This window comes from Gymnoscopelus braueri, assembly GCF_963280865.1.
Source record: "Gymnoscopelus braueri genome assembly, chromosome: 6".
NCBI classification, from domain to species: domain Eukaryota; kingdom Metazoa; phylum Chordata; class Actinopteri; order Myctophiformes; family Myctophidae; genus Gymnoscopelus; species Gymnoscopelus braueri.
The window spans coordinates 1,782,557-1,794,671 of NC_137607.1; the positions used below are offsets into that span (position 1 = coordinate 1,782,557).

General features: G+C 50.4%; 1 protein-coding gene across 1 annotated transcript in view; it reads left to right on the top strand.

The window, feature by feature from the left end:
• LOC308086394 (uncharacterized protein) overlaps nt 1-12,115 on the top strand; it is a gene marked incomplete at its 3' end in the record, with an annotated part of 60,585 nt that overhangs the window by 30,251 nt on the left and 18,219 nt on the right. Inside the window, exon 6 of the mRNA XM_080429914.1 lies at nt 5,568-5,687. Coding sequence (XP_080286040.1) covers nt 5,568-5,687 — 120 coding nt within the window. The remainder of the gene's footprint in view (nt 1-5,567; nt 5,688-12,115) is intronic.

The window sequence follows — 12,115 nt, forward strand, 5'->3', positions numbered from 1 at the left end:
GCCAGGTAATTACAGGATGGAAGACAGCCACGTAATTGCCAGTACACACCTCCCCACAAGCAGAGTGCAGCTCCAACCTAATGGACAAACAAGCAGACATTAAAGAGACAGTACAGACCTCCAAGCTGCCATGACAGTACCTCCCCTTTAACGGGCGCCTCCAGGCGTCCTACCCGGCCTATCAGGGTACCGCTGATGGAACTCCAGGACGAGAGCAGCGTCACAAATGTGGCGCCGAGGGACCCAGCAGCGCTCCTCCGGCCCATAACCCTCCCAGTCCACCAGGTACTATAGCCCCCGACCACGGGGCCGGACATCGAGCAGACGGCGGACAGTGTAGACTGGGCCACCATCCAGCATCCTGGGAGGAGGAGGGGGCGAAATAGGGGGGGGACAGAGCACTAGTGACCACTGGCTTAATACGTGACACGTGGAAGGTAGGATGAACACGAAGGGTCCGGGGCAGCTTCAGGCGGACTGCAGCCGGATTTATGATCTTGATGATGGGAAAAGGTCCAATGAATCTAGGAGACAGCTTACGAGACTCCGTCCGAAGAGGCAAATCAGTAGTCGACAACCACACCTTCTGTCCAGGTCGATAAACTGGAGCTGGAACCCTCCGTTTATTTGTATGTCTCTGATTCTGCCGGGATGTCCGCAAAAGGGCAGCACGAGCAGTCTTCCAGGCTCGTCGGCAGCGACGGAGGTGGGCCTGAACCGAGGGGACGGCAATGTCCCCCTCCTCGACTGGGAATAGAGGGGGTTGATAGCCCAGGGAACACTGGAAGGGAGACAAGCTGGTAGCCGTGCTAGTCGCCGAGTTGTGAGCATACTCTGCCCACACAAGCTGAGACGCCCAGGTAGACTGATGGGAGGAGGCTAGGCAACGCAACGTGGTCTCCAGCTCTTGGTTCCATCGCTCAACTTGACCATTGGTTTGGGGATGAAAACCTGAGGACAGACTAACCGTGGCACCCAGTGCAGTGCAAAAAGCTCTCCACACCTGAGAGGTGAACTGAGGGCCACGGTCTGAAACAATGTCAGCAGGAATACCATGAATACGGAACACATGTTGAACTAAGAGGTTGCCTGTCTCAGTGGCAGAGGGGAGCTTAGGGAGAGCAACACAGTGAGCAGCCTTAGAGAAACGATCTATGATGGTAAAAATAACTGTTTTACCTTCGGAAGGCGGCAGACAAAATCCACAGCAACGTGGGACCAAGTGCGCTGAGGAATAGGTAGAGGGAGAAGGAGACCAGAGCTGGGTCGGTTAGAGGTCTTGTTCTGGGCACACACTGAACACGCAGCCACGTAACCTCTGGCATCCACCTCCATGGAAGGCCACCAGAAGTGACGCCGAAGGACCTCAATGGTGCGATTCCTTCCAGGATGACAGTTGATCCGGGAGGCGTGCGCCCACTGGAGAACATTAGAGCGTATAGAGTCGGGACGAATAAATGACCTGGAGGGCCCGTGCCTGGATCTGGCTGGGTGCGTTGGGCCTCCAGAATGGTCGACTCAATGTCCCAGGTGAGTGCAGCGACAACACAGGAGGGAGACAGGACGGTCTCAGGAGGTGCAGTTGCCTCATCAGCAGCATACTGGCGTGACAGGGCATCAGCCTTAGTGTTCTTGGAGCCTGGCCGGTAGGTCAGGGTGAACTGAAAACGTCCCAAGAACAGGGCCCATCTGGCCTGACGAGAGTTGAGCCGTTTAGCTGTCTTGAGGTAGGCTAGGTTCTTGTGGTCCGTCCAAACCACAAAAGGGTGTTCGGTTCCCTCCAGCCAGTGTCGCCACTCCACTAAGGCAAGGACTACAGCCAGAAGTTCATGATTCCCTACATCGTAATTCCTCTCAGCCGCATCGAGCTTGTGGGAGAGGAAGGCGCAAGGATGGAGCTTCTGGTCTGAGGCTGACCGCTGAGAGAGAACAGCTCCGACCCCGACATCAGAGGCGTCCACCTCCATAACGAACTGCCGGGAGCGGTCAGGCTGAACCAAGATGGGAGCAGTGGTGAAGAGTCCTTTCAGCAGTTGGAAGGCAGCAGCAGCCTCAGGAGTCCACTTGAACCTGGTCGTGGTTGAGGTGAGGGCCGTCAAAGGGGCTGCAACGCGGCTGTAGTTCCTGATGAAGCGGCGATAGAAATTTGCGAACCCCAGGAACTGCTGAAGCTGTTTGCGGGAGGTAGGCTGTGGCCACTCAGAGACCGCCGTCACCTTGGAAGGATCCATGCTCATCTGCCCCTCTGAGATGATGTAGCCCAGGTAGGAGGTGGTTGGCACATGAAACTCACACTTCTCGGCCTTCATGAAAAGCTGGTTCTCGAGAAGCCTCTGCAGGACCAGGCGGACATGCTCGACGTGTTCAGCCAAAGACTCAGAAAAAACAAGGATGTCATCTAGGTAAACAAAAACAAAACGGTTAAGCATGTCCCTCAAAACATCATTTACCATGGCCTGGAATACTGCAGGGGCGTTAGTGAGTCCAAATGGCATCACCAGGTATTCGAAGTGCCCTAGAGGAGTGTTGAATGCCGTCTTCCACTCATCACCGTTGCGGATCCGTACCAGGTGGTAGGCATTGCGCAGATCCAATTTAGAAAAGACGGTAGCTCCCTCAAGGGGTTCGAACGCTGAGCCAATGAGTGGAAGGGGGTAACGGTTCTTGACTGTGATATTGTTCAAGCCTCTATAATCTATGCAGGGCCTCAGACTGCCATCCTTCTTCCCAACAAAGAAAAAACCTGCTCCCACAGGTGACGAGGAGGGACGAATAAGGCCAGCAGCCAGGGACGTCTGAATATAATTCTCCATAGACTCACGTTCAGGGCGAGAGAGGTTGTACAGGCGGCTTCCAGGCAGCGGCGCGTCAGGCAGCAGCTCAATGGGGCAGTCATAGGGCCGGTGAGGTGGGAGAGAGAGAGCCCGTTGTTTACTAAAAACCTCTCCCAAATCATGGTATTTAGAAGGCACAGTGGTCAGGTCTGGAGGAGTAACTGAGGGAGATGAATTGAGGGAGTTAGGGCCCAGGGCAGACTTGAGACAACATGAATGACAAAAAACACTCCAACTACGAATAGTGCTAGACCTCCAGTCTACATGGGGATTGTGTAACATTAGCCAAGGAATTCCAAGTACCAGAGGAACATCAGGAGAGCGCATTACATAGAAACTGATATGCTCTTGGTGTTTACCAGAAAGGTGAAGCATAAAGGGTCTTCTTGGTGACAATGGCTAACAGCTCCACTCAAGGTATTGGTCTTTAGCGGCACCTCTAGGTCAACAAGGGGAATATTCAGTCTTTCACATACAGAGGAATCAATGAAACTTTCATCAGCGCCAGAATCTATTAATGCAGAAAAAGAGTGAACAGTACCTCCAAAGACCAGCTGCGCTTGAACAGGAGTTCTTGTGGTGGAGGTGTGACACGTAGTCTGGCCCATCAGTCCCCTCCTGACTGAGAGCCCCTGTCGTTTCCTGACAACAGAGGGCAGTCCTGTTTGAAGTGGCCAGGCTGGCCGCAGTAGAAGCAAATGTTGTTGCGCTGACGACGACGTCGCTCCTCTGTTGTCAGCGGGGCACGAGCTCGCCCGACCTGCATCGGCTCAGGCTCGAGCGTAGTCAGAGGCTCTCGGGTGTTTCCGGAGGAGGCCGAAGATGCAGGTGTTGGAGAGTGTCGAGGAGAAAACACACGGGAGAAACGCCCACCTCTCTCCCTCTGTCGTTCACGGAGCCGGTTATCGAGACGAATGGATAGGGAAATGAGCGAATCAAGATCCTCTGCTTCCTCACGAGCGGCTAGTTCATCTTTGAGAACGTCAGACAGACCATGTTGAAAAAACTCTTGTAAGGCGATGTCATCCCACATACTTTCAGCAGCAAGAGAGCGGAATTCAACTGCGTATCTTGCGACACTTCTGGATCCTTGTCTTAATGTCAACAGCCGTTTGGATGACTTCCTTTCACTGGATGATCGAACACAGACCTCATGGCCTGGGTGAAAGCCTGGTAAGAGTGACAAACAGGAGACATGCTCTCCCATACGGGCCTAGCCCAAGCCAACGCCTCGCCCTTTAAGCAGCTGAGAAGGTAAGCAATACGAGATCGTTCAGTGGAATATGCCTGTGGCTGAAGATCAAAGACGATAGAGCACTGGAGAAGGAAATCACTGCAGGTACCAAGGTCGCCGCCGTATCGCTCTGGCATCGGCACATTAGGCTCCCGAGAGGGACCCGGTCGCACAGCAGGCAACTCTTCTTCATCATCAGGAGGCAGGGGTCAAATCTGAGCAGTGGTGTTACTAAGGTCCTTACGTAGACTGGCCATGTTACTGGAGAGGTCCCGCATACCATCCATAATCTCTCTTAAGGCCTGATCATGAGTTCCTAGCAAGGCGGCCTGACCAGCCAGGGCCTGGTGTACAGTGTTTGTGTCTGCTGGGTTCATAATGGCTCAGTGATAATGTCAAGGCAGACAGTGAGTGAACCCAGATGCAGAACACAAACAAAGGAGACGTAATTTAAGTAAACTAAAGTGTCTCTTATTCAAAAGAACCAAGGTACAGGCTCCAAGATGGTCAAGAAAGAATCTGGTCTAAAAGCTAACGAGCAGCAGAACTGACCTAGTACTAGCTGCACCAGTGTGTGCACTAGCTGGATAATATCACTGAGCACTGCGTGCCGTCACAGCCAGGTATAAGTAGCCAGCCAGGTAATTGCAGGATGGAAGACAGCCACGTAATTGCCTGGACACACCTCCCCACAAGCAGAGTGCAGCTCCAACCTAATGGACAAACAAGTAGACATTAAAGAGACAGTACAGACCTCCAAGCTGCCATGACAACATCTGTATTATGAACCATCTGCATTCTGAACCATCTGTATTCTGAACCATCTGCATTCTGAACCATCTGTATTCTGAACCATCTGTATTCTGAACCATCTGCATTCTGAACCATCTTGCATTCTGAACCATCTGTATTCTGAACCATCTGCATTCTGAACCATCTGCATTCTGAACCATCTGCATTCTGAACCATCTGTATTCTGAACCATCTGCATTCTGAACCATCTGCATTCTGAACCATCTGTATTCTGAACCATCTGTATTCTGAACCATCTGTATTCTGAACCATCTGCATTCTGAACCATCTGCATTCTGAACCATCTGTATTCTGAACCATCTGCATTCTGAACCATCTGCATTCTGAACCATCTGTATTCTGAACCATCTGCATTCTGAACCATCTGCATTCTGACTCATAACAAACATTACATGTACATGAATTAATGTATCAATACATGTATTAATGTGTTAATACATGTGTATTCTTTAATGTATTAATAATGTAAATGTACATACAGTATATTAGCATAGCTGTTAATGGAGACCAGGCAGGAATCAAACCTTTGAGCTTTGGACCACAGGACTGTAACCATGTAACACCACTGTTGATTTGATTGATTTGATTGTATAATGTTTAGAGTTGTGTTATAACTATGTGTTTCAGAGGTTATGATTCACACAGAGATATAATATTTATAGTTGTGTCATAACTATGTGTTTCAGATGATATGATTCACACAGAGGGAGGATCAACTGTAGCAGTGAATAGATGGATTATTAAAGTGATCATCATCATCTTAGTGGCAGCAGTACTGGGATATTTATACTGGAAGAAGAACCCTGGTGAGTCTTTTTTAATCTATGTTTGATATATCATCCATCTATGCATCTATAATGACATGTCAAAGACTGTTAATATATTTGTAAAGTTGACCGGAGGTCGAGACTCCAAAAACAGTCAGAAATGCTCTCTTTTGTGGTCTTTATTTCTTCCACTTCTCCTCCACCAAGTCAGTGCAGCTTTTTACAGTGCATGTATCGAATAACAAAAATAATGCTGGCCAAAAAATACGAAGATAACGAACTCAGGAAATTAATGCAAAACTTAACAAAAAGGTAACAGAACAAAACAAAGCGCACTTAGGCTACACCCCTATGAGGGGGCCCTGGCAGCTCTGACTGGGCTCTCTGCCTGCCCAAACATAACTGAAGCTCTGACTCTGCTGTCTCCTTTTTATAGGAGAGGATCCTACCACAACAGAGGCAGCAATTAACCTTCAAAAATAGCTTATCTACAAGCTGACAAATATAACATGAATAACCCAACACATAAATAGATATGGTACTTTCAGACTGAACCCCATTTTGTGTTTGAATTCATTTCCATAGATAATATAATACTTTGCCCATAAACATTGTGAAACACCCCTCCTCCTCTACAGTACATGGCACCTTCCACTGGGACCTCCCCTACTTAAGCTACATGGTTTGGTCCATGCTCTGTTTAGCAGTTCACCCCACAGTGCCAGTACTGCAGAGGAGTTACAGGTGACAAACAATGAGCAACTCCTTTTACCACAGGTTACACAATAAACTGAATGTTTTATCCCTGTAAAGTCTGTGTGAATTACTTGTGAATTTGTGAATGCATTCAACAGTATTGACATTATAGTATTGACATTTGGTTAGGACATATCTGCCACACTCCCCACAGTCACTGCTTCCAAACCGGCCGGTGGTCTTGATTATGAATCGGACGCAGCTGTGTGGTGTGTGTGTGCGTGAACTGCCCTTAACCCCTGTGTCTTTATGTATAGGGCACGGGTTGCCCCGTGACATTTCCCCCTCCTTCTGAAGACGCCCCCTGTGGCGTCCTAGACAGGAAGTCAGCGGTGCAATTCTCGGACCCCTTCCTGTAAAGAACCACAAAGTCATACGGCTGCATAGCCAGGAACCACCTAGTGATTCGGGAGTTAGTGTCTTTCATGTCCTTCAACCAGGTCAATGCCCGGTGGTCTGTCTCTTAGGTGAACTCTCTCCCCAAAAGATAGTACTTCAGGGAGTCAAGTGCCCATTTTATGGCAAGGCACTCCTTTTCCACCACAGAGTATGGCACCTCATGCTTGAGGAGCTTCCTGCTGATGTAGACGATGGGACAGAGGTTACCTGCTTCCCCTTGCAGCAACGCCGCCCCAATGCCCACGTCTGAGGCATCCGTCTGGACCACGAACGGCTGTTCGAAGTCAGGGCTTTTCAGAATGGGTTCCTTGCATAAAAAGTCTTTCAGGGTATTGAAGGCCACCTCGCAGTCCTCGGTCCATCTCACCTTGTTGGGCAAGTTCTTTTTAGTGAGATCGGTGAGGGGAGCTGAGATAGTGGATAAACGGGGAATGAAACGGCCATACCAGCCTATCAGGCCAATGAATGATTTGACCTGAGACTTGGTCGTGGGTCTCTCAGCCAATCTGACAGCCTCGAGTTTCCCCACCTGTGGACGAATGACCCCATTACCCAGCACATACCCCAAGTACTCAGTCTCATGTTTGGCCAGGGAGCACTTGTCAGGACGGATGGTCAGGCCCGCCCTCTTGAGTCTCTGCAACACTGCCTGTAGATGGGTCAGATGTTCTTCCCAGGAACTGCTGTACACCACCACGTCATCCAGGTATGCCGCTGCAAAGGACTCTGTGCCGACCAGAACTTTGTCCATTAACCGCTGGAAAGTTGCGGGGGCCCCATGGAGACCAAAGGGCAGGACAGTAAACTGGAAATGTCCAAACGGTGTTCTAAAAGCGGTTATTTCTTTGCTCTCTGGGTTGAGGGGAACCTGCCAGTAACCCTTACACAGGTCGAGGGTAGTGATGTAGCGTGACCTGCCAACCCTCTCCAAGAGGTCGTCAATTCTTGGCATTGGATACAAGTCCCTCTTACTGACCCTATTCACCTTCCTAAAATCCAGACAGAACCTCAGGGTTCCATCTTTCTTGGGGACCAAGATGATTGGGCTGCTCCATTCACTGGACGATGGCTCGATGACACCCATTTCCTTCATCGCCTCGATCTCCTTCTTCAGGACTGGCAGCAGGCGTTCTGGAACCCTGTAGACAGCCTGGCGAAGAGGCTCTGGCTCCTTCAAGGTGATGCGGTGGTGGGTGACGTCGGTGCGGCCTGGAGTTAACCCAAACAGGTGTCTGGGCAGGATCTGAAGAAGCTCCTTCCTCTTCTCCCCCTCGAGGTGGCTCAGCTCCAGCTGTGGCTCACCCTCTGGCACTGGTAGGTACTGCTCCGGTGTCTCCTCTTCCTCCCTCACAGCCTTGATGTACAGAGCGTGGATAGCTGGTGGCGGTGGGGTGGGACGAGGATTCCATTTCTTGAGCATGTTGATATGGAACGTCTGCAACGGCTGTCTGCGTTCTGGCATGTGGATCTGGTACGTCACCGGACCCATCTTCTGCTTGACCTTGTAGGGACCCTGCCACTTTGCCAACAGCTTATGCTCTGATGTCGGCAACAGCAACAAGACGTCGTCCCCCGGCTGGAGACTTCGCTGCCTGGCTGACCGGTCATACCAGTCTTTCTGCTTTGCCTGGGCCTGGAGTAGATGTTCTCTGGCGATGGTTGTGGACCTCATGAGCTGCTCTCGCATATTCAGGACGTAGGAAATGATGTTCATGTCCTGTGCGAGAGCTGGACCCTCCCAGGTCTCACGGAGCACATCGAGAGGACCTCTGACCTGGTGGGCGTAAAGCAGCTCAAAAGGTGAAAAGCCCGTCGAGGCCTGAGGGACCTCGCGGTAGGCAAACAGAATATATGGCAGCCATTTGTCCCAGTCTTTACCAGTCTCTGATACAAACTTCTTGAGTATGCCTTTCAAAGTCTGGTTGAAACGCTCTACCAGCCCATCAGTCTGAGGGTGGTAGGGGGTAGTCCTTACTCTCTTAATCCCTAACAGCTGATAGGCCTGTGAGAGCGTACGGCTCATAAAGTTGGGACCCTGGTCTGTCAAAACCTCCCTAGGAATCCCTACTTGAGAGAAGAACTTCAGCAAAGCTGATGCTACCTGCCTAGCCGTCACCTCTCTCATGGGGATAGCCTCGGGGTATCTGGTGGCATAGTCACTGATAACAAGAATGAACCTGTTTCCTGATTTGCTTCTCTCCAGGGGGCCCACTACATCTACTCCTATTCTCTCAAATGGGGTACCAATGACAGGGAGTGGAATTAGGGGTACAGGGGCTGTCTTTTTCCCTGCGGTTAACTGGCATTCTGGACAGGTTTTACAATAGTCCTTAACCTGGCTATACATCCCTGGCCAACAAAACCTCTTAGAAATGCGCAACAGGGTTTTCATAAAGCCTAGGTGACCTGCCCAAGGGATTGTGTGACCCACCCTCAGAACTTCCTCTCTACAGGGTTTGGGAAGTACCAGCTGTCTGCCATCTTCACTGAGTCTATACAGAAGGTCATTTTCTATCTCATAGCGCTCATGGTGGGGCAAATTTATTGAGTGTTCCTTCTCTGCCTCTTTAAAACAGTGCACAAGAGTGGAGTCCTCACGCTGACACTTAGCAAGATCACAGGGTAACCCGTCTACATGCAGCTCTGGAGCTGGAACCTCTGGCTCTGCCTGCTCTGTGAACTGTGGTATAAGTTCCCCCACTTGCTGTCTGCGCCTCTCCAATCGGTCCTCCTGTGTAACTGTGGGCTCCCCTACCACCTCCCCATGAAATGGCATTAGCTGCAATGTGTCTGCCTGCGTGTCGGGTGTGATAGGTAGGGGGTCTCTAACTGACACTGCCTCAGGTGTAACAGGTGGCCCTGCCTGCTGGATTACAGAGGAAACTGGTGGCTGTACCTCCGGAAATGGAGCCTGCCTGGCTCTGGCACGTGTCACAACACCACAAAACCTTTCCCTGCTTTCATAGATTAGGTCATACAGGACTGGTAAATCTGTACCTAGCAGGATGGGGTAGGGCAATTCTGGGACAACACCAACTTTCATGAGGTACACCTGACCTTTAACCTCAAGGTAAATGTCTGCAGTAGGGCTCTGTTCTTCATGGCCATGGACACAAATGACTGACACTGAGTCTCCCTCATTCCACATCTCTCTAGCAACCAGGTGAGACTGAACTAGAGACTGTGCACAGCCTGTGTCTAACAGGGCAGTGTAAGGCTTTCCATTTAGCTGAACAGTGGTCAAAGGGGAGTCTGGCTGTTCTTCAGGGCGTACAGTGAATTCAGGCCTAGGGACATAGCAAAGACTGGTGGATTTGTGCTTTTTGAGGGGGCAAACTGGGCGTGTATGGCCTACCTCACCACAATTATAACACACAATCTGTGACTTATCACCTGGCTGTGACCTGGGGTTAGTGTGCTCCTGAACCACTGGCCTGCCTGATCTAGGTTGGGAATGAGAGCTACCCTGAGGACTACCCCCCTTGAACCAACCCTCAGACTTACCCTTCGCCTGGCGCTGTCCGGTGTAGAGGTAGGAGCCTGGACCTTTGTGTGCTGAGACGTAGGTGTCGACGAGGTCCGCCGCGTCTTCCGCCGTCTCCGGATCCCGTTCTTTGACCCAGACCTTCACTTCTGGGTAGAGGACCCTCAGGTATTGCTCTAGGACCACCATCTCCATGATGTCCTTCTTGGACGCAACAGAGAAGTCCACCCACTTGTTGAATAGGTCTCTGAGGCGGGTATACAGCTCATGAGGTGACTCGCCTGGTGGCACCTCAAGGCTCCGGAATCGTTGTCGGTAAGAGTCTCTGTTCACCTCATACTTTCTCAACACTGCCGCTTTCAGCCGGTCGTAGTCTTGTGTGTAGGCCGAGTCCATTGCTACAAACGCACCTCTTGCTTTGCCCGTCAGCAAGGGAATCAGCCGGATGGCCCACTGCTGTCGTGGCCATCTGTACACCACCGCCAGCCTCAAATGTTGTGAGAAAATGTTCAATGTCATCCGAGTCTTCTAACCTCACCAGCCTCGGGTCCCCCATTGGCACTGGTACCGATGATGGTCCTGCTGCTGCAGATCCCGTCTCTGGTCCCGCTGCTGGCGACCTCATCGCTGGCTCCGTTGCCACTGGTGGCGCCCTCGGCCTGGCTGCCTCCATGTCCAACTGGAGCTGGGTTAAATGATGGTTGATCACGTCGAGTTTCCGCTCCTGTCGCTCCCTCTCCCTGTCTTGCTTCCTATCCTTCTCCATTTGCGACTGAATATATGTGTCGAACATTTTTGCCAGGTTGGAGAATGTTGCCTCCTGGGACGAGGTGGTGCTCACCGTGGGTTGGACTTGTTCCTCCATTTCTCCCCCTGCGGCACCGTCTTCCTCCTCGGAGAGTGCTACTTGCTGCTGGTTGCTTCTTAATTGTGGCTTTGGAGGCATCCTGACTGTTGTTTCCTTTCTTCTGACACCACATGTAAAGTTGACCGGAGGTCGAGACTCCAAAAACAGTCAGAAATGCTCTCTTTTGTGGTCTTTATTTCTTCCACTTCTCCTCCACCAAGTCAGTGCAGCTTTTTACAGTGCATGTATCGAATAACAAAAATAATGCTGGCCAAAAAATACGAAGATAACGAACTCAGGAAATTAATGCAAAACTTAACAAAAAGGTAACAGAACAAAACAAAGCGCACTTAGGCTACACCCCTATGAGGGGGCCCTGGCAGCTCTGACTGGGCTCTCTGCCTGCCCAAACATAACTGAAGCTCTGACTCTGCTGTCTCCTTTTTATAGGAGAGGATCCTACCACAACAGAGGCAGCAATTAACCTTCAAAAATAGCTTATCTACAAGCTGACAAATATAACATGAATAACCCAACACATAAATAGATATGGTACTTTCAGACTGAACCCCATTTTGTGTTTGAATTCATTTCCATAGATAATATAATACTTTGCCCATAAACATTGTGAAACACCCCTCCTCCTCTACAGTACATGGCACCTTCCACTGGGACCTCCCCTACTTAAGCTACATGGTTTGGTCCATGCTCTGTTTAGCAGTTCAACCCACAGTGCCAGTACTGCAGAGGAGTTACAGGTGACAAACAATGAGCAACTCCTTTTACCACAGGTTACACAATAAACTGAATGTTTTATCCCTGTAAAGTCTGTGTGAATTACTTGTGAATTTGTGAATGCATTCAACAGTATTGACATTATAGTATTGACATTTGGTTAGGACATATCTGCCACACTCCCCACAGTCACTGCTTCCAAACCGGCCGGTGGTCTTGATTATGAATCGGACGCAGCTGTGTGGT